Genomic DNA, 23,360 nt, shown 5'->3' with positions numbered 1-23,360 from the left:
ACTTTGTGTCGACTCTGTGTTGACACATGACACGCGCTGTCAAAAGTAATAACAAAGTTACTGGTATGTTACTGGATTTGCAAAATGGCTCCTTGTGTTGATTTGTTTTCAGATATTCTCAAAGTGTAAAAATGCCGTGGTCAGAGGGGCTACCGCGAAAATCGAAGTTCGCAAATTGCGGGCATTTTTCTCTGTCACTCTAATTACGCCTTCATTGGAGTAAAAGAGACAGATCCCCGCAACTTGCGAATTTCGGTTTTCGCGGTAGCGCCTCAGAGATGGGCATTAATCGATTAACTGTTTATTCGACTAATTAATGGAATAAAAAAAGTTAATTCTCAAATTTTAATCGCGATTAGTTTAGTCGACCTAACATAGATTGAAATTGAATTAATCTGAATATTAATCGAATAAATTATCGATTAAATCTCGATTGAAAGTTGACAGGGGGCCATTTTTGTACGTAAAAATAATAGAAATGTCTTGCATGCAGATGGTAGCAAAACACTTTGTCATAAAAGTCGAGATGGGTGTCGATATATAGGTTTTAGGGAGTGCAGATTTCGAAAATAATGACCATTTTGGAATCCGAAATGGCGGCCACGCACTGTGTCATAAAAGTCGTCATGGATGTCGTTTTATACGTTTTAGGGGGCCTCAATTTTGAAAATGATGACCATTTTGGAATCCAAAATGGCGGCCATGCACTATGCCATAAAAGTCGTCATGGGTGTCTTTTTATAGGTTTTAGGGGGCGCAGATTTCGAAAATGATAACCATTTTGGATTCCAAGATGGCGGCCATGCACTATGTCATAAAAGTCGTCATGGATGTCGTTTTATAGGTTTATGGGGCCCCGCTTTCGAAAATGATGACCATTTTGGAATCCAAAATGGCGGCCATGCACTATGTCATAAAAGTCGTCATGGGTGTCGTTTTATAGGTTTTGGGGGGCGCAGATTTCGAAAATGATAACATTTTCAATTTAAAAATGGCGGCAATGCACTATGTCATAAAAGTCGTCATGGATATCGTTTTATAGGTTTTAGGGGGCGCAGATTTCGAAAATGATGACTATTTTGGATTCCACTTTTATGACAAAATACGTAGCCGCCATCTTGGATTATAAAATGATCATCGTTTTCGAATTCTGCACTCCCTAAAACCTATAAATCGACATCCGTGACGTCGCAAGTTATCTTTATTTTCAGATCTAACAAATTGCTACAGAATACAAAGGACAAAAAAGAAGCGAGGAGGTAATGAAACAAGCAAAAATACAGATGATTCCTTGACGCAATTGGGTGATTCTTAAATTGTGTCCAGATTTTTTTTGTCATAAAAGTATATATTTTTACATATTACTCTCACAAGTTCCGTGACATTTCGACCTTGTAATTTTTTAAGTAAATGTTTTTGTTTATCTATGAGGATCTCACTAGAATAGTATAATCAAGGTATGTTTATATTTGATGAATGAAATAGTAACGCAAAAAAAAAAATATTTGTGTCTTATATTCCTGCCGAAGACTTTTATTTTACCTTTTCCTTCTACACAAGTTTGGCCAAGTAATAAGAATTTAGGGCTCTCAATTTTATTTTGACTTCTACAACAGTAAAGCTACGAGGCCATGTTTGGTATCGTTTTCGTATAAATTCGCAGTACCAAATTTAGTTAAGGTATCACATTGACACCATTCCGAAGTAAAAACATATAAACTTATTAAAATACTTTCTTTTAAACTCCTCTTCACGCTTAAACTGCTGAACAGTTTTAATTTAAATTTGGTACACATATATTTGGAGTCCCGAGACAGGATATAATAAGTTATCTCAAAAATTATCCTTTAAAGGTGTGAAATGAGGTGTAGGGGGGAATTCAGAATTGACTTCTTGAAGTTAATACTGTTTAAGTTTAGGTTTGAAGTCATGTTTTTTCATCATTTTTAACTAAATCAAAGATGTAGACCATCCCAAATTTCATATAAATCGGTTCAGCGGTTATTGATTTCCCGTACAAATTTCCACGCCACTTTTCACACCTTCAAAAGATGATTTTGGTTATAAGATCTATCCTATGTCCTGTTCCGGGACGCAAACTATTTCTATACCAAATTTCAACGAAATCGGTTCAGCGGTTAAGCGTCAAGAAGAGTTTCAAAAAAACCGGCCAAGTGCGAGTCGGACTCGCGTATTAAGGGTTCCGTACATTAAGTCCGACTCGCGCTTGACTGCACATTTCTAATAGGTTTTCCTGTCATCTATAGGTAAAGAACTATTTTGTGTATTCAGACGGACATACATACAGACGCACGAGTGATCCTATAAGGGTTCCGTTTTTTCCTTTTGAGGTACGGAACCCTAAAAAGATTTATTTTTATTTTGTGGAATGGTGTCAATGTGATATCTTAAATGGATTCAACACCCCAGATTTATACGAAAACGATACCAAACACGGCCTAGCACCTTCACTGATATAGATATATCAAGATAAAATTGAGAGCCCTAAATAAACTTTCAAGAAAACTATTCAACATATCGAAAAAATTGACTGAATAAACTTGTAACAAATTAAATTAACTTTCATTTTGTATAAGTGGCCATGTCGCTGAGATGCATAGTTTCCGAGATATAATCGAAAAACGGGAAAATGGGACCTTCAAAGCCCCCTCTCTCCCCCCGCTCAAGGGCTACGGCCGGGGACTTTTGATATGTTCACCTCCTAACTTGTCAAACCGAGTTACGGAGTCAAAAATTGTGTTCCGAGCATTTCCCTCTACAACTTTTGGAGCATTCGTTGCCTGACCTAAGTAGCTTATTGAATTTCTTTAAAAACTTTTCTGTAAAAGGTTGACGGGTGTTGGGTGTTTATATGGTTTCGGTCGATTATTATCATTTGCATTGCCCATGATGACTTACTAGAATTACGAGCACACGAGACACTAATAGTAGTTTGACAAACCTTGGTTTTCAAGAGGTATTTTATATTGACATTTGCTGTCACAAATTTGCTGTCAGATTTAGTCGCAAACCGCACGCAAAGTGCACACAAATGTGTCGACACCTTGTTACGGAAAAGTGTAGACACGGCGACGACACTTTGTTTCGAAACAATTCTAGACACATTGTGTGGACTCTGTTACGACACATCTGACATTTAGTTACCACTTTGTGATTCTGCGACTGGAATGGTTATATGGGTTATGTTCATATCTGAGGGCCTACCGCCAACATAGAAAAAAGTTATCTGCCTCTCTGTCGCTCGAATATGCAAGAGTGATAGAGAGGCAGATATCGATTTTTCAATGTTGGCTCTCTGATGTCTTTGATCACGAAAACAGTAGATACTTATCCCAAGATTCCCAAGACGGAACTATAAAACACAAACGCATTAAGTACTTTGAATTCTAGATTTTATTTCAATGGCAATACGGTCCTACATTAATTAATAACATTCGTCTTCGGACATAATACGAAGTTTACTTACTGCTGTATCCCAGGAAAGTGATGTAGAGATAGTAGATGATGGAGGCCAGCCAGAACGTGTTGGACACGAAGCAGGGTAGGATGCCGTCGTGGCTCAATAGACCTGGAAACAACAAACAAATCTTTAGTAGATCTAAACTCACAACTGCCACAAAAGTAACTTAAGTTTTATAATTCACTCTAACATTTAAATAGATACTTTTCCAACTGAAAACCTAAAAAGTTAGAACCTATATCATATTTCGCCCTTTTTGTTTTATAGCAAAATTAATCAACTGGCTTAAGAAGCCATTTGAGGATAGATTTTGTTTACTCTTCTTGAAATACCTAAAGATACAGACTAAAGCCGGGTATTCATTAGGCAACTTTTGTTAATAAACACTGTTTAATGACTGTTTATAAACAGTGTTGCACGATGTTTCATCACCTCTGTAAACATGTTTATAAACAAGGATGATGAAATATTGTTGCATAAACATGTTGCCGTGTTCCCCACTCTAGGTGGAGAGCAAGACGAAACATTCAGTTTATAAACAGATGTCATCGAGTGTGGACGTGTGAGGCGCAAGTTTAGAAACATGGAAATAGTACTACCTCCTCGGGCGACATCCTAGCAACTACTAAACTAGTGTGGACTGCTAAGATTTAGACACAGTGTTTACGGTAAACTTGTTGCAAAACATGGTGATCAAATTTATAAACAAATGTTGCCTAATGAATACCCGGCTTTAGGGTCGGTTGCACCAAACTGTTCGTATCGTTAAAGAGTTCGCTAAATTTTTATGCATGGAAAGTTTCATAGTAAAGCACCGGGGCGCGCCGGCTGACGTTGATCAGTCAGTCAAATGTGGTTGGTGCAACTGGTCCTTATAGTTTTAAATGTGGTACTGACCATACTATAGCGATCTACCCTCTTTCGGATATGCACAAAAACTAGGTTGAATTTCGTAGCGACCCTTAACCTTCCAGTGTGTGGTGTTCAAAAATCGTGGATTCAAACCTCGGTTGTGCTGTATACAGCAGAAAAAATCGCTTTCGAAAAAATTACTAAAAATTCGGTCAGGATCCTTATCATACCCACGAGACAAGAGGTTAAAGATGAACTTACTGTTGAACAGCACGATCTGCAAACAGTGGAGCAGCGACAGCGGCGGGAAGAACGCGTTGATGTGCACGTCGAAGGCGTAGCCCCACTCCACGTCGGGCGCCGCCGCGTCGCGCCGTAAGTATTTGTTGCTTATATACCTGGAAATATATAAATCTTAGTGTACAGTCACAGTGGCCAGCGTCCAGCGGGGCGTTTAAAATAACACTTGCGCTGCGTGTGCTACCAAAATTGTTGCAGACTATTCTTGGTCTAACCAGGCGTGGCTCACTCCGCGATTTCGTCGCTTTGCTACAAGTAGCTAAAAGTACATCCGTTCCGCCCCAATTTTGGGGAAAGCCATAAGCCGCGCGTGGCGCTGTCGCCACCTAGCGGCCATATCTGTGCTGATCGTAACAGACGCGTTTTGTTAGAGAGTGAGTCTTCTGTACCTAGTACTATTATTTATTCTGTGGTCTAACTCTAGCTTTGCGTCAAATTTTGTTCTATCGACGAAATCTACCCAAACTTCTCGTTGGTCTATACAAGTTTGTAAATAATGAAGAAATAACTTCTAAAATAATATAAGGGGCTAAATATAAACACATAAGTAAACTTTGTACTGTATCAAAATGATAGTTACCAAAAGAAAGTGGACACCAGCAAGCCAGCTCCGATGAAGTCCACGAATACTACAAATATGATGAATAACACCAGTTGCCCCCAGTCCAGGCCCATCCCGAGCCCGAACATATGTTACTTATTGTGGATTAATTTTCAAAATTCATACTTAATAAATTGATTCGAAAATATGCGATAAAAATTTGATAATTATGCAACGATTTCGCTCGTAAAGTATGGCGAATTACTAATAAACGTAATATATTAATTCACGTAGAATAAATATTTTGTTAGCGTTGTATAGAATAAATGATATTTATTAACAAGAAAATATGTTTAATTTCTTCATCACCCTCATCATAATATCAGCCCTTTATCGCCCACATATTTAATGTATTCTAAAACTGGTTTCGAAATAAATGTTTAAAAGTTGTCCGTTAAATTATCTTAATGTCATTCATAAAAAAAAAATCAAAAAGCTTGTAATCACGGTTACAAATAAGATTGAATAGGTATTACTTTACTATTATCATTCAAGTTAGCAATTCTAGGATTATGTGGGTAGATAACTTGTTTGAGCTATGTGCCTTCATAATTCCATGTTAAATGTTTACTTAAATGTGAGTGGCTGGCGATGTAGTGATATAAAGTTACATTATCTCTTTTTATCATTAGTTTTTGCTTTGTTGTGAAAGATTTTGATTGCTTTTATTACTCGATTACTGTGTGACTTATTGTGTTTATACGGAATTTAGAATGCATTACAAGAATAACAACCACTGGCGATGATTTTAGTAAGTTTTCTTTGTATAGATAAGTATTAAGATGTCCCAGTACCATTTTTGTGGTTACTTTAAGTATATTTAATCACAACGCTCATCGCACATGCATTATTTTTTTTCTAAAATAAATCAATTCAAACTTAAAATTTGTCAAAATGAAAGCGTCTCGCCAGATAAGCGTGGTACACACTGCTGGCTGTTTGTTGTTCGCTGATGACTTGAAGTTGTTTCTGGGAGCGGGAGACAAGTCTGATCTGGAGGACCTCCAGAGGGACATAGACGCGGTGACCGAGTGGAGTGAGGACAATAAACTGCATTTTAACACATCTAAATGTAAAGTTATTACGTTCTCTAGAATTCGGTCACCTCACATCAAACAATACCACATTAAAGACGCATTCATGGATCGCGTTGATGAGGTAACTGACCTGGGACTGACCTTGGACTCGAGACTTGACTTTAGGACGCACGTTACCAAGATATGTAAGCAGGCGAATAAGGTCCTGGGGTTTATCATGAGGGTATCGAGCCAGTTTTGTGACACTCGTGTTTTGCTGTTGCTATACAACGCCTATGTTCGCAGTAAACTTGAATTTGGTGCTTGTATCTGGGATCCGCACGAAAGCAAATATACCCTCATGATCGAAAGAATCCAGAGGAAATTTGCTCGATTTCTATATAGGAAAAAGTTAGGATATTATCCTTATATGTATCCATCATTGTTTGTCAGTGGTATGGTCGGGATGGATACATTAGAGTTGCGGCGGAAGTTGTTACTGATGGTGCATTATTATAAGCTACTGTGCAACCAAGTCTGGAATCCATCTACACTATCAAGAATAGGTCTTTCTGTTCCGCCCCCTCGCCGTTGCCCCGCGGCGGGGGACGGTGGGGCGGTGGTTTCGCGACGGCGCCGGCGCCTGTTCGCATGCCCGGTGAGGCGCACGCGCTGGGCGGCAAACGCTCCCTCTGCAAGAGCTATCGCTCTATTAAATGATATGTCTCTGCGGTTACCTGACGTTGACATTTTTTATCATGCATCTTACCACGTTATTAAAGGCATGTATGAATTTTTGAATTTAATTGATTAATTAATATTATTGACATATTATTTTGATACTTAATTGATAATTGAATTTGTTTCTGTTTTTGTACCGTTGACATGTAATTTTATAGTGTAAGTGTAACATAGCATGTATAATATTAAACATTACTTATAAGCGCCTTGGTTCATCAGACTGTAAGCTTATTCGTGAATAAATAAATAAAAAAATAATATTGTGTACAACAACATTTACTAAAACGTTAACCAAATGAGTTACTGCTCGTGTCGTAAATTGGCCACCGATAATTGGCAACACGTTGATTTTTCTTCGGTTGTTGAATTGTGTTTTAATGTATGCAGCAAATATAACTTGTTGCTCATCCAATCCACATGGCGTTTCAGGTTCTCTTGCGCACTTCTGATGTTAGGGCTCGGCTTCCTTTTGAGCGCTAATCGTGGTAACTCGTAGTAGGAAGGCTGAGGTCTTCGTTGTAGAAAAGAAACTTCGTTGTAAAATACTCATATTTATCGTTTATTTATAACTTTACACGGCACACTTTTTAAACTATCAGCACTTTAGCTATTTACAGTAATATTAGTAGCACCATCGTACAATAAATGACAATAATACACTTTTAGGACACTTTTTGTCAGCATAGGCTGTTAAGGTCTTACTCCTAAGGTTGCTCAGATAATAATGGTCGCTTTAATGAGGTGCAAGGCCTTTTATTAGACCATCGCCCCTCCAATCTCGACCACTTCCACCTGTTCGTCAGGTGAAGTGGGCTGACCGGTAGTGACGTCACAATTGTTTAATTATTTTAACTAAAGTAAAATTGGGAAGTTCAATCACCTTACTTTTTATAAATGAACACAAGTAAATAAGAATGCGGTATTATTACTCTTATTTTTGGAAAGCCGCTAACATATATATTTTTCATTAATGATAGAGTTAGCATTTTTGAGACGGAACGCCGCAGTGAGCTCGACAAAAAACGTGATCTGCTTAAGGCTCGGTCGCCAACCTCAATTTCCTACAACTATGTAGGTGGTGTGCTGACGTGCCCAAAATGCGCTCGAGTATTTAGCAAGAAGATAGGGTACGTGAGCCACCTAAGAGCGCATCAGAGAGTGGATCAGCTACACTCTAATAACACGAGCTAAAAATTGCCTAGTCCAGAGCACACAGTCGCTGGGGCCGAAATCGGTCAGGAGAGCATCATGTATATTTTTTAATTTAAATGTATCTATTTAACGCCCTCCTAGCCTAGTCGGTACTCAGTAGTGGTTAGGCAAGGCAGTACAAGAGATATGTCGTCCGCATAGAGAAAACACTCTGCGTCTGAGATTTGAGTATTTATTACCTCAGGAAGGTCATTTACGTAGAGTAAAAACAAGATGCATCCAAGTACGCTTCCTTGGGGTATAGAACACGTTGTTACGATTTTGTTCGATCGTACTTTAGTTACAGTATTGCTTATGGTATTGAAGTGATCCACTTCAACAATCTGTTCACGATTTTGTAGATATGATTGGAACCAATCTCGAGCCACTCCGCGTTCCGCGTATACCAATGCCGACGAGTGTCTCTAACATAATGTTATGTTGGACCCTGTCGTAGGCTTTAGTCATATCGACGAGTAAGCCGAATGCATGTTGTTTAGTATCGATTATTCTTTAAGCTTCCTGGGTGAATTTAAAGACAGTCAGGGCCGTGGACCTTTGCTTCCTAAAACCGTATTGGCAATCATTAAATATATTAAATTTGTTACAAAAGGATGAAACTCGGTTTGCCATGACGGATTCGTATATTTTTGAAAAGGTACTTAATAAAGCGATGGGAGGATACTGTCCTGGGTCAGTTAAGTCGCCTTTTTTAGGAACAGGTTTTATAAGAGAGATTTTCAATAATGCAGGGAATTTTCCAGCAAAGAATGATTGGTTGACTAAGTAAGTTAGAGGATGAGTGAGTTCTCTGGCGCAGTGTTTTACTAGTCTTGGGGGGACTTCATCAATTCCATGGCTAATTTTATTTTTAAGCTTTAGTATACATTTGTATACTTCGAATGGCTGAACCGGTGACAGAAAAAATGAGTTAGTACACGGGTTAAGAACACGACGGCCATAAGGTATATCATTTGTCGAGTGTGCTCCAACTGACGCAAAACCGTATTAAAAGTGTTCGCTACAGTAGCAGGGTCGCTAGTTAAAACACCATTGATTGAGAGGTTCATTTTGGGTTGAATTTGTGATTTTACCTTTTTTGTTTTTTCAGATATTATTTTCCACGTGGTTTTTACTTTATTATCCGAATTCTTTATTCTTCTTATATTTTCTAGTTTTTTAGATGCATAAACAGCCCTTTTTAGTGTTTTTTCATATAATTTGAAATGTTTAATCAGAATTGGATTTTTTGTTTCAGTAGTTAGTATTCTAAGGAGTCGTTTATGCTTGCATGAAACTTTTAAACCGCAAGTCAACCACGGTTTTTTAGGGATTGGCTTTATTTTTATTCTTTGTTCAGGTATACATTTATTCAGTGTTGACTGACTGACTTTTCTGAATTTATTATACTATCCCAGTCAATAGTAAACAGTTGTTGTTTAAAGGCATCAAAATTATTTTGTGTAAAAAGACGTTTGGTTATGAGGTATGGGTTTTGCTGACTCTTTTTGCTGTGTAAAAGGTAAGATGTCGTTATTAAGACACCCTTATGATCCGAGAAACCAAATTCCATTACTTTTACATCAAAGTTTACATCAAGAAAATTTGTAAATAATATATCCAAACATTTTTCAGAGGTAGGTGTAACTCTAGTATACTCTCTAACGTGCTGTTTAAAATTATAGTTATGAAATATATTTAATAGGTTCTTCGATTGATTTGATTCAGAAAGCACGTCTATATTTAGGTCTCCGCCTATTATGATGTTTTTTTTGTTATATCTAGTATTGACAAATTGTAGGAAAATTTCTAACTGCTCAAAAAACATTTCTGGACGTCTAGCACTGCTAGGCCAATAAATAATTAATAATATGGTATTAGATTCAGTTATTTCAATAAATCAAAGGGCCTACCGCGAACCACATTCGACGTGTTGTATCATTGTCGCACTTCTAAATTTGTACGTAAGTGTGATAGGGAGGCAACACGTCGAACGTGGTTCGCGGTAGGCCCTCTGGTCACAAGTGCAGTTGAAGACACTCGCGCATTTAAGGCGCAGTTATTTCGACACATGACACAAACATACCTGCACAGCACACGTATAAAATCTAAAATCTAGTATTTATTTTTATTTTACGGTTTTTATTTAGTTGTAAATGGACAAAACAACGGAACCCTTATAGGATCACTGTGTTGTCCGTCCGTCTGTCTGTCTAGTTTATGTGGATGAACACGATGATTTATTGAGTTGAAATTTAAACCATATTATAAGACCGCTCCACACTCGTGCGCGAATCGCGGCGCGAAACCGCGAACGCGAGTGTGGAGTCGATTTCGCAGATCTGCGTGGAGGGGGCTATATAGGTACTCAAGTTTACGGTCCCGGTACGGTACGGTAAGCTGTGAAAAAATAAAACTTCTAAGTTAACGTAAAAAAAAGACTCGGCCGTTTATGCCGCAAAAAACATGTATTTCGACACTCTCAAGGGAAACAAAATGTATGGGGTACTTCCCGTTGACTTAGAAATACGAAATTTGGCAAGTGATATCGTCTTATACTACAAATACAGGGAAAAATCTAAAAACTATAAATTTGTGAAATATATATGAAATAAGAAATAAGTCTCGATGGGCAAGTCCGACTCGCAGTTGTCCGGTTTTTTTCGTTAGATTTCGAAAAAATTGCTTGTTTTGAAATTTATTGCTCATATTTGGCATAAAAATACGAAATCACAACTTGTCCCAAAAATTGTATGCAAGTTTTCTTCGAGTTAAAAAAACTCCAAACGTCTTCGTAAAGTAAGAAAGTTAATTCTTGAGAGAGAGTTAACTTTGCAACTTCTAACTAGCTAGGTACTTACTTACATGGAAAATATAACAAAAGTGAATTAACTTATGTATAATTGGAATACAAAGTAATTGTTTTACACGTGCTCGTCATGCTTCATGGAGTTTAATGGCAAAATATAATTTCTATTGATAAGGAGGAGAGTGGACGACCGCTTGTCCATACCAACGTAGACCCCATTTTCCTCTTTAGGTATTGACGTAATAGAAAATATTTTAAACAAAGACCTTAAGAAAGCCCAAGTAGATGTCTCGACAACCCAGAACAGATACGCCTGGCGAAGAATGACGAGGAGATGTAATGACCCCAAATTACATGGGAAAAGAAAAGGCTAGGCGAAGAAGAAGATATTCTATAATATCAACACCAAGGGACGAAAATAGGGACTACGTTTGTATGAAAAACTGGTCGTCCCCTTCCCTCTTAGTAACAGTCTGATCCGTAGTTTCAAATCTATTGCAAAGTACCTAAGTGGCATTTTCAAATTATCAATTATTATTATTTATGGCTGGTATTTTCTGATATTAACTGATCACCAAATATAGTAAAACTTAACATCAAGGAAATCATTTTTACAACAAAAATAATAAATGACCATCAAAATTAGAACTCCATTTTTATGTGAAATTATTTTGTTTTTATCTACCGGAATGTATCCAACCAAGTGAAAACTTACGCGCATTACTTCTATCCTCAAAACCAAAGATACTTCCCGCGTGGAAAACTACAGACCATTCTGTCTTCTTGTGCAAAACTGTTTTAATCTATTCTGCAGAAGTTGATTTCTCCCCAGACCTTTTTTATGCGGCTCACACTATGGATTTAGATCAAAGCTACCAGTCGAGACCAATCTTTTAACTATTACAAGCATCATTTCTGAGTACCTAGGAAAACACGTTCTTTACTTTGATCTCAAAAAGGCGTTCGACCAAGTCGATAGGGATGTCTTGCTCAGTAAACTGGCTCACATTGGTTTTTCTCCTCGGCTTCTCAAATTGTTTGCTAGCTATATGCATTTGCATAATAGGCAACAATTTGTAAAGCACCGATGTTTCGTATCTTCCATCTATCCAACAAGATAGGCGTTAGTCTATTCTTGGCCCGCTTTTATTTGGAGTCATGCTTAATAAATATTCGGGTAGAGAAGCAAAAGTTAAATTGCAAGCCTGGCTCAAAACCCTTTATTACGAGGATATTGAGAGCTTACTGAGTGTAACTCAATAAAAACACATAACTCTTACACACATACACACATATATATATTACACCAACACACACACGCATACACACATTTACATATACCCTGCATGGACATTCACTTCGCTTTCCTTGTATTATAATTAGTGTTAGATTGTTAAATAAGTGTTTTATCAATTGTATTTTTGTATTCTTATTTTTAGCTTCAATTTTTAGTTTTATTCTGTTCTATCGTTTAAGTAACCTTTTAGGCTAATTTATATTTTTGCGCATTATGTGTAATTTTTTCTCTTGTATTGGTTACCTACGACACAGGCAAGCCCTAGTGTAGGAACCAGCTCTGTATGATAATGTGGAATATGTTGTGTAAATTAAATTAAAATATGTAAATAAATAATAATAAATATTAAAAAAAAAAAAAAAAAAAAAAAAAAAAAAAATGACGCTGTCAACGTCAGTCGTGTTTTTATAAATTTTCTCAAATTATTTTCTAGATTTTGTATTTACATGTTGCTTTCTACATTATTTTTATGAAAAATATAACCCAAGACTGCTGCGTACTATTACATATATATAAGGGTTATAATTGGCCATAGAATATGATGTCCTAACATGTACGACAAAACTCCCTGTGAAAGAAAATGCAAACGAGAAGCAAAACACGAGCTCAACTAGCGTCTCCACGAAACGCACGCCCACCACCCCCGTCCGCATCATCCGTCTCCTCGCAATCGTCGTCGGGCGATGAATTCGCCACCGCGCCCGACACCAGCGAGTCGAGCGATGAGTGCGGGCCGCCGCCACCGCCGTCACGACCACCTGCGCGGCGCGGGCGGCCACCGCTGTCGGCACGCTTGGGGCCTGCGGGACATCCTGCCCCGCCCACGGCTCCCGCTGCCGGTGGTGTAGTGCGTCGCATGCGATGGTCTCAAACCATTAATGAGAACGTCATGCGCGCCTACTATGGGGCTACAGAGGGGGGAACCAACTTATGCGCGTACCGTGTCCGAATGCTTCCACTGTTTCAGGCCCTCGAACCGACCATCGACGTGACTGCGCAACGACTATCGGATCAGGTGCGAGTCATCCAGCGGCAAAAGCGGTTGGATGACTCGACACTTGATCGGCTTCGCCTGGAGGCTCTCTCTGCTCGCGCAGCTTCTACCTCGGCGCGGGATCCGCCCGCCACGTCGCCGGATCCGGTGCCGGCACCCGACCAGGCACCGGGGGCGCCGCGGGTAGATCTCAGTGCCGACGAGGAGGAGTTCGCGCAGAGTGTGGGTAGTACAGCCAATGAGCAACTGAGGAGGACTCTGGACGAGGCGATTACGCGGTACCGCTCCACACCCGATACTAGGCCACGATTACCACGTTTGCCTATGAATAGACACAATCTAGCGCTAATGGGAGCCCTAAACGCTTTACTAGAGCCATATTTGCGGACTAGTAAAGATTTAGATGATACGCACGCGATCATGTATTGCGGAGCCATCGCGGCGTGCCGTGTTGCACGAGTCAAGTTTCCGGACTCTGAACGTGCACCTAGGACCGCCGGAGGTGCCCCCGCATGGCAAATACGGATCGAGCGACGTATCAGCTCTTTTAGGACTCTTATCGCAAAGCTGATCTGCTTCAGGGGGGGCAACAATCGCCCCCGAGTAATGCGCTTTGTAAACCAGGCATTCGTGGGGACGGATATCAGGCCCCGCGACTACATGGCCAACGTTACGGAGCGCATCGACTTTCTAAAGCAGAAAGTCTATGCATGGGCAAACCGTATTCGCCGCTACAGAGAGCGTGTGGACCGATTCCAGCAGAATCGTCTTTTCCAGAGTGACCAAAGGAAGATCTACCGAAAGTGGGAGGAAACCAACCTTCGTGCATCCGACTCGCGGCCACCGGATGCTACTGTCATGAATGACTTCTGGCGTAGCATCTGGTCGGTGCCTGTCGGACACACCGAGGGGAGTTGGATGAGTGTTGTCGAGCGTGAGTGCGAGTCCATTGAACCTATGGGGGCAGTCACCATCAGCCCCGATGACGTAAGTTGTGCCATCCGCACGGCCCAGAACTGGAAAAGTCCTGGGCCGGATGGATTGCACAACTTCTGGCTAAAATGGTTCCGATGCTCGCACTCCTACTTAGCAGCATAATTTCAACAAGCCCTCGAACTTGGTTCTCTCCCACCTTCCTTAACAACTGGTGTCACCTTCCTGCTCTATAAGTCCGGTAGTACCACGGAAGCGAAGAACTACAGACCCATCACATGCTTGCCTACACTCTACAAGCTCCTTACATCCATTTTGAGAGCAAAAATCAACGCGCACATTGTCGCAAACAATATTTTGGCCTCTGCTCAAAATGGATGTAGGGTTGGGTCCCGTGGTACTAAAGAGCTCCTCCTCATAGACATGACCATCTGCCAACAAATCCGGCGGACCAAGGGGGCCCTCTCAGCCGCTTGGATTGACTACAAGACGGCCTAGGATTCGGTGCCTCATTCATGGCTGGGGAGGGTCTTAGAGCTGTACAAAGTTGATGCAGCTTTGAGAGCCTTCCTAAGCGCGTGTATGGGGCAGTGGACCACAGTCCTTCGTCAACCAGGAGGCGGGGATGACCGACCTGGCCCACAGGATTTTATAAGGATTGAGCGAGGAATATTTCAGGGCGACAGTCTGAGTCCGCTATGGTTCTGCCTAGCTCTGAATCCCCTCAGCACCTTGCTGAAGGATTTGGGACTAGGTTGCCGGCTTCGGAGAGAGGGTGAAGTTATTTCTCACCTTCTGTACATGGATGACCTCAAATTATTTGCACCAAATACCCAAGGCTTGTTGGAGCTACTGAAAACCACCGAAGTCTTCAGTAGTGCCATCAACATGGAGTTTGGTGTCGATAAATGTGCGGTTATGCATGTACAGCGGGGGAAGGTTGTAAATTCAACAAATTTACAACTTTCTGAGACAATGTCTTTCAGGTCTATCTCTGAATCAGAGACCTATAAATACCTTGGTATGTCACAGTCGTTGGGTATTGAGGACGAGGGTATTAGACGGTCGGTGAAGGAGCGCTTTTTCAGTCGCCTCACAAAAGTCCTTAACAGTCTTTTGTCAGGAGGCAACAAAGTGCGCGCCTTCAACGCCTGGGTAATGCCTCTTCTCACATACTCCTTTGGCATACTAAGGTGGACTCAGACCGAGCTGGACGCCCTGGATCGGAGGGTCCGGTCACTGCTCACCACGCATCGCATGCTACACCCACGCTCGTCAGTTATGAGATTGTACATCCCACGGAAGTGTGGAGGCCGAGGCTTCCTAAACGCCAAGGATCTCCACAACCGCGAGGTGTACAATCTCAGGAATTATTTCCTTAACAACGAGTGTGGGATGCATCGTGATGTGGTGGCAGTAGACAGGAACCTCACGCCGCTCTCCTTGGCAAACGAGAACTGGCGCAAACCTGTGGTACTAAGTACTGCGGATCGCAAGGCGGCATGGGAGAGTAAGGCGCTACACGGGCGGTTCTACAAGGCCCTCACGGGACCCGATGTGGACCTGCTCGCGTCGGTGAACTGGTTACGATTCGGGGACCTCTTCGGAGAAACCGAGGGTTTTGCCTGTGCAATTGCGGACGAAGTGATGATGACGAACAACTATCGGAAATATATCCTGAAGGACGGTACGGTCGACATTTGTCGGGCATGCCGCCGTCCCGGAGAGTCACTCAGGCATATCATTTCCGGTTGTTCTCATCTTGCTAACGGTGAGTACTTGCACAGACATAATCTCGTAGCCAGGATTATTCACCAGCAACTTGCTCTTCTATACGGCCTTGTGGACCGCGAAGTACCGTACTACAAGTACTTACCTGCGCCTGTTCTCGAGAATGGTCGTGCCACGCTCTATTGGGATCGATCTATCATCACTGACAGGACTATTGTCGCCAATAAGCCTGACATCGTGCTGATAGACCGATCGCAGCGCCGGGCCGTGCTCGCCGACGTCACCATCCCCCATGATGAGAATCTCGTGAAGGCCGAGAAGGACAAGTCCAGCAAGTACCTAGACTTAGCTCACGAGATTACCGCCATGTGGGATGTTGACTCGACGATCATTGTTCCGATAGTTGTGTCAGCGAACGGTCTCATAGCGAAGAGTCTCGACCAACACCTAGAGAGACTCTCGCTGGGTGGTTGGATCAAGGGTCAGATGCAGAAGGCGGTAATATTGGACACGGCGCGTATAGTACGTCGGTTCCTCACTCTGCGGCCCTGACCACCGGCAGCTTGGGCCAAGCTCCGCTGCCGGCGGCACCCTAGGTTAGGTTTTTTATAATGTGTTTATATGTATTTTTTATTGTTTTGTAAGTGTTTTTATATTTTACTTTTATATTCATATTATAACAAACCTAACTTAAGACGAAAAATAAATAAAGAGAATATTATAGAACATTCTTACACAGATTGACCAAGTCCCACAGTAAGCTCAAGAAGGCTTGTGTTGTGGGTACTCAGACAACGATATATATAATATATAAATACTTGTCTTAAATACATAGAAAACAACCATGACTTAGGAACAAATATCTGTGTCATCATACAAATAAATGCCCTTACTGAGATTCGAACCCAGGACCATCCGCTTCACATGCAGGGTCACTACCCACTAGGCCAGACCGGTCTTCTTAATGATCTTAATGGTCGTCGCTTAATGATCTTGAACTTGTGCTGAAACACGCAAGATGTCTTCTGTATGCTGATGATTTAAAGCTTAAAGACCGTATTGTTAAGTATAGGGACAGATTAAACCTGGTCTAACTGTTGGCATGTGTATTATTTTGTATTACTATGTTCTAAGAGTTTGATCTGAGGGCATTTTTAAGCTATATCTGATTTAAGAAGGTTTGATTTATTTTTTATTTTAGGGACTTTATGATGCTTTTAATACCGTATAGCAAATACAGTCCGGACAAGCCTATCGAGCTGAATTTGAGACTTTTTCACCGACTCTTTGGTACGATTTAAAGTAACAACAGGTTAATAGGCTGCCAAAACATGTTATCTAAGTGTCCTCTTCATGACTGTTCAATTGAGCAGCTGCGGAATAAATGTGGTGAATTTTTATTTTTACATAAAAACTATTTTTCGCCCCACGTTTTGGAATCCCTTCAATTTCTGATGCAAGCGTAATGACGAAGACAGCTAGAAGAATAAGCTTAAAACCAAAGCCTAACGAACATTCATGGCGTTGATCCATTACATCGCTAGAGCGGGTCGATAGAAACACTCCATGATAGTTATATTAGATGTCAAAGTCATAGTTGTCGTAAGTAGCATGCCATATTCTCTAAAAGGCCACCATGCACAGATCCTAAACTTTTTTTTTACGAAAAGAAATGCTTAGACTATGTCCAGATGTTTAGCTATACGAATCATGTGTAATTGCTGTTTACATGGTACGATTTTTTTTTGTGTGATATTGTCTTGTTCGCAAACCGCAAATTCTTTTTTCTTTGTTTATTTTTTCAGTGCCAGCAAAAAAAAAAAAAAACAAAGGTAAATTGGAGCTTATCAATCTCCTGCGAGCCGCTTCGGCTGCTCTGCGGGTTAGCATTGTAGATGGTTTGTGAATTATATTAAACCCAAAATGAACAAGGAATCGCTTACTGAAGCTAAGTGATATTTAGGTACGTACTTACATGAAATAGTGACAATTGACTATGTCAAAACTGTGTTCTAACCCTGTACAATAATTAACACTGTATTATAAACATGCTCGATAATTACTAGTGATAAAAAAAACCAGGCAGCTGGCGTATTATGGATGGCTTTATCCATCTTTATCCACGTGATTAAATAACTGACACTTTTTAACACCGTGGGATAGAAAGTGACGGACAGCGTTATATCACGCTGTCACGTAGACAAGAACGACCATCATATCCGTACAAGACTCCAAGGCGAACATAATATTTCAAATTTATAACCTAAAACGGCTACAACTTTGAGATATTACGGGACACTTGTAAAAGTCACTAAAACATTTCGCTTGTTAAGTATACATAAAGCTTAATGTTAAAACTATTTGATTTACACTTATATATACAGGGTGATTCATGAGACGTGAGCAGGACTAATCCTGCACACTCAGTAACTGATAATTGATCGATCACCGTCGTATTTAGGTGAAACAGCCAGATTATTTCCTATTTTTTAACTTTTTGGTGAGGGCAAATTTAATCCTCTACAATCATGGTCACCCTACAAGACCTAATTAATAAGCATAAAACCTCTTTAATTTTTGATTACGAAGAAAATAAACTGTCAAACTTGAGTGAGATACGAGTTTTCAAAAGTAACCAGACCGCGGTGACATTCAATTTGACACAGAATATCGGTAGTTTAGTATTCTAATTTTAGGGTGACCACGCATGTCGTAAATAAATTAATAACTTTTTTTCAACACGACTAGAAAATTAACGATAACGTTAACCTCACTAATACTGATACGAAAGTGTTGCTTATAATCTACGAAATGTGCAGTATTAGTCCTGCTCACGTCTCCTGAATCAGCCTGTATAATGGTTAATACATAAAATATCATTAAAATTAAATAATTAAAAAGGACCTAGCAAAATCAGTTGCTTATCGTTTGACAGCCGGGGTTGCCATCTTTTATTTTGGCAAGCAAACTTTTATTTTGGAAATGGTAAAGTTCGATTTCCATACAAAAATCCGAAATATTCCGAAATATTTCCATTTAGAAATTTCGCAATTTTTGAAACTACTCCGACGGCACATCAGTAACTGCAGTTTGTGTTCTGTAACCATTTTGATTCGGTCAAAATGTGTTTTTTGAAAAACAAATTATTGCCAGTTGTAAATGTATGTAGCATGATGCCGTCGGGTATGGTACTTTACGCACACTAGCGTCCCATCCCCTCCCCCTGACTCAACCCTTCTTTTACCATAAAATATGTCCCGATGGACAGTTTTATTTTAATTTTTTGGGGATAGTATACATTTTAAGAAAAACCGGGCAAGTGCGAGTCGGACTCGCGCACGAAGGGTTCCGTACCATAATGCAAAAAAAAAACCACCCACGTGACCACCCATCCAAGTACTGACCCCGCCCGACGTTGCTTAACTTCGGTCAAAAATCTCGTTTGTTGTATGGGAGCCCCACTTAAATCTATATTTTATTTTGTTTTTAGTATTTGTTGTTATAGCGGCAACAGAAATACATCATCTGTGAAAATTTCAACTATCTAGCTATCACGGTTCGTGAGATAAAGCCTGGTGACGGACGGACGGACAGCGGAGTCTTAGTAGTAGGGTCCCGTTTTACCCTTTGGGTACGGAACTCCCGTTTTACCCTTTGGGTACGGAACCCTAAAAAAGTGTAATTGAAAGAAATAATCCTTATTAAATTTTTAACAAAAAACGGTTGTACTCATTATTTTGTTATGATGCACCGTATCATTCATGTTATAGCTTGACGAACTTCAACAAAATTTAGCCGTTGATCAAGCTAGTTCTCCTCATACGATTTCTGTTAATACAGGAATATACTTCGAGTTAATACATGTATATGGCGATCCTTACCAAAAAGTTGAATACCTATAACCTTTTATGTTTAAAATGTATTAAGGATTCCCAACTAGCAAATCTATGTGCTATAAAAGTTGAAAGCACGTTTTTATTTTCGCTTTTTGGTGCTATAAAAGGTGTAAAAACAGTCGAATAAAAGTCCTGTAAGCGTTTACTCAACGCGAAAAAGGCGCACTTATACAGATTAAATGTGTTATAAAAATCGAGTAAGCGCTGTATTTCTAGAAGCAAATCGATGCTGCAAGAGTTGAGTAAAAGTGGATAAAAGCGCTTCTACCCAACTAGCAAATCTATGTGCTATAAAAGTTGAGAGCACGTTTTTATTTTCGCTTTTTGGTGCTATAAACGGTGTAAAAACAGTCGAATAATAGTCCTGTAAGCGTTTACTCAACGCGAAAAAGGCGCACTTATACAGACTAAAAGTGTTATAAAAATCGAGTGAGCGCTGTATAAGAAGCAAATCGATGCTGTAAGAGTTGAGTAAAAGTGGATAAAAGCACTTCTAGTGTTTTAATAGCAACGATATTGCTTTTATTCGACTATTCGTTCTATAAACATTAGCAATTTACTATTACTCAGTGAAAGTGTTCTATAAAAGCAGCCGCACTGCTTTTTCTCAGCAAAAATGTTTCGTAAAAGTAACCGAATTGCTTTTACTCGGCATTTTGAATGTGTAAGAGTACAGTAAATGCTTTTATTCAACTAATATGTGCTAAAAACGATCTCATGTAAGCGATTATATTTCAATTATTTGATTAAGTTTGAGGCCTAATCGTCTTCACGTATCTAATAAAACAAAAAGGTACTTAAGTATTTTTTTACTGCTGTCATCCATGACATTTATTTTTACCGTGATTGTGTACATAAGATTTTACTGTCTGTAAGTACACGTAATACAGTAAAACCAAGCGCGAAAAATACTTTATTGATAAAACCAAAGGCACTGGTTCATATATATTCATGGGCCGCCTATTTTCTTAAATTTCATAAAAAAAAATATTAACTAAAATAAAGAAAAAATTGCTTACACGATCTAGTTTCTGTTATATCTCATTAATTCGACTATAAGTCGAGTAACTGCGTTTACTGCTACACTTATAGCACATGATGTCGCCATGTTTATGGATTTATAGTCCGGTGGCCGACTGCATGAAACCCTACCTGATAAAAAAATAGAAAAATCCTACTCTGTAGAGGTAGCTGACTTTTAGCAGCTTCAACTGCTCTTGGTCGGCCGTGGCTTAACTTGGCAAATTTTGCGCAAGTGGCAAAAAAGTGGTACAAATATTCATCAAACAAACAAAAGTGGTCAGCTACATCCTGTGTTGGCTGGTTCCTGTGTCCGACCGAATTTGTGGTACCAAGTGAGCTACAATGTACCTCATCGAAAAATAGAATGTCACTTGTATGGTAGGATAGCTGCCATTGACATTTTTTTTTAATGCGGATGGACTGCAAAAGCTGTCAGGCTAAGGTGAGACCGACCAAGACATACGTCAACAAATTTAATGTAGGTATTACAATCAATTTTTTTCATTCTATTTTTCGATGAGGTAAATTGTAGCTGTCACGTTGTATCACAAATTCGGTAGGACACAGGAACCTGCCAACACAGGATGTAGCTGACCACTTTTGTTTTGCTGTCCTCAATTCTATTATACGATGGTTTTTTTTTTATGATTTTTTGTGCCACTATTTTGCCATTTGCGCAAAATTTGCCAAATTAAGCCGCGGCTGACCAAGAGCAGTTGATGCTACTAAAAGTCAGCTACCCCTACAGAGTAGGATTTTTCTATTTTTTTATCAGGTAGGGTTTCATGCAGTTGGCCACCGGACTATATTGAAACGACAACATGGCTGACTTGTGCTGTTAATGTAGTTCAAAACTCTTTAAAAGTACTCTAAGCTGAATACATTTTGAATAAAACCTGTAAATACACTTCAGCTCCTATAACAGCGGTTTGAACCCCATTACCCGAATTATGATATAAGCGCGCTGTTACAGCAGCATTGTTGCCAAATGGTTATTGGATTGCTTTTAATAAGCTTTTATAGCAACAGAGAAGAGAATTGAGTAACCGTTGTATTAAAGCGCCTTATTCAGACAATTAGCTATTGTATAGCTGTTATATGATTTTAATAGAACAATTATGCTGAATAAAAGTGATTGAGTAGCGCTAACTCAGCATTTATTAAAAGGTGGAATAAAAGTGCTAAAAGATAGTGCTATAAACGTTTATACGACATGATTATAGCACTAATTAGCGAAAATTGCTAAATAGTCGAGTTAACCGCTATTATTTATTATTTATTTATTTATTACTCAAATAAGTGACACAGCATTACAGTAAAAACTAAGGCACTGTGAAACTACAAAATAAGAATACAAGAAAACAACAACAAAACTACAAATAAAAACCAAACACAAATTAAACATTAAATTTGGGCGACGACGTAACAGCGTGGCTCCGTTGCGTCGTCTGACTTGGTGTAGGGTTCGGCAGGTTGCCCCGGAATCTCCGAAACACCACACCCTTCGGCCAGAAGTCCGCGCTTGCGATGGTGTCCTGCAGCGGCCGCGGCACGCGCACCACAAATGAACTGAAGTGCACATAGTGACGCGACTGTAGCTGGTGCACCCTCAGCGTGTAGCCAGTCTTCCGGCGGACGTACTCCACCACCTCGTCGGCCCCGGCGGAGTAATGCAGGCGAGACACGTAGAGCGCCTTACTCGGCCTTTATACGATATTATATTGGTGTTTCAACAACCGTAACTCGGCTGTTATACGATTACAGGCTGAGTAAATCAATTCTTATACGACTATTTTGCTAGTTGGGTTATTTCTTACCTTGATACTTTTTTCCTAACTCTAATACTTTTCTCAAAAATTAAAAAAAAACCGTCAATCGGGACATATTTCAGGGTTGCGTCAGGGAGAGGGGATGGGGCGCTAGTGTGCGTCTCACCATAGATACTCAAAGGTATCATAATACTACATTCAATTCATGCTGGCTATAATTTGTTTGTCTTCCTCATACATTAGAACCACTTAGAACATAACTTGACCGAATCATTTGCAGTGCCCCAGCGGTTTCATGAAACCCGATGTTGCCAGGCTGAAATGTGGTGTCGTTCCCCTCACCGCCTCTTTAAGGCGTCCGCTAGCTGGCGCGGGTGCACGGAGCGGGCGCACGCACGCGGGTGCCATTTAGTACGGGAAGTAGTGTCATAAGGTGCAAATTTTGGTATCGGATGAATTCACTTAGCACAGATGTAATATACGTAAAGCTAAGCTAATTGAGCCCGGTAGACATCCGCCACCCCCTGGCAGGTAGGCAGGGGGGGCAGTCAAAGTAATTTGTAATGGATTCAAGCTTTCAACTCCTTTTTAACCCCGTTAGAGGATGCATTTTTAAAAACGCTGAAATTCGTTTTCTTGTATTTCAATAATATATCTTTTAACGAAGTTTAAAATTCCTAGCTTAAAATAAAACATGAACCCCATACAAACTTTCATCCCTTTTTT

General features: G+C 40.0%; 2 protein-coding genes across 2 annotated transcripts in view; both read right to left on the bottom strand.

Moving 5' to 3' along the window:
• Positions 1-3,479: 3,479 nt before the first annotated feature.
• LOC134799264 (protein unc-50 homolog) lies at positions 3,480-5,314 on the bottom strand. Its single transcript, XM_063771640.1, has 3 exons — positions 5,214-5,314; positions 4,595-4,731; positions 3,480-3,589 (listed from the first exon to the last, which is right to left on the bottom strand). Exons 1-3 carry the CDS (start codon positions 5,306-5,308, stop codon positions 3,480-3,482), a joined length of 342 nt encoding a protein of 113 aa, XP_063627710.1. The 5' UTR covers positions 5,309-5,314.
• Positions 5,315-6,798: 1,484 nt separating this feature from the next.
• Positions 6,799-23,360, bottom strand: part of LOC134799671 (uncharacterized) — a 65,534-nt gene continuing 48,972 nt past the window's right edge. Inside the window, exon 8 of the mRNA XM_063772110.1 lies at positions 6,799-6,942. Within this exon, the coding sequence (XP_063628180.1) occupies positions 6,799-6,942 (144 nt within the window). The remainder of the gene's footprint in view (positions 6,943-23,360) is intronic.

This window comes from Cydia splendana, chromosome 18, assembly GCF_910591565.1.
Source record: "Cydia splendana chromosome 18, ilCydSple1.2, whole genome shotgun sequence".
Lineage (NCBI taxonomy): Eukaryota > Metazoa > Arthropoda > Insecta > Lepidoptera > Tortricidae > Cydia > Cydia splendana.
This window is presented reverse-complemented; position numbering and strand designations above follow the sequence as displayed.

What these genes read in the sequence shown, in the direction of transcription:
- LOC134799264 (XM_063771640.1), bottom strand. Translation starts at nt 5,308, where the DNA reads ATGGGCCTGGACTGGGGGCAACTGGTGTTATTCATCATATTTGTAGTA. An exon ending in CTGGTGTCCACTTTCTTTTG is followed by an intron (nt 4,732 to 5,213) that starts GTAACTATCATT and finishes ATATATTTCCAG; the next exon opens with GTATATAAGCAACAAATACT. An exon ending in GCAGATCGTGCTGTTCAACA is followed by an intron (nt 3,590 to 4,594) that starts GTAAGTTCATCT and finishes TGTTGTTTCCAG; the next exon opens with GTCTATTGAGCCACGACGGC.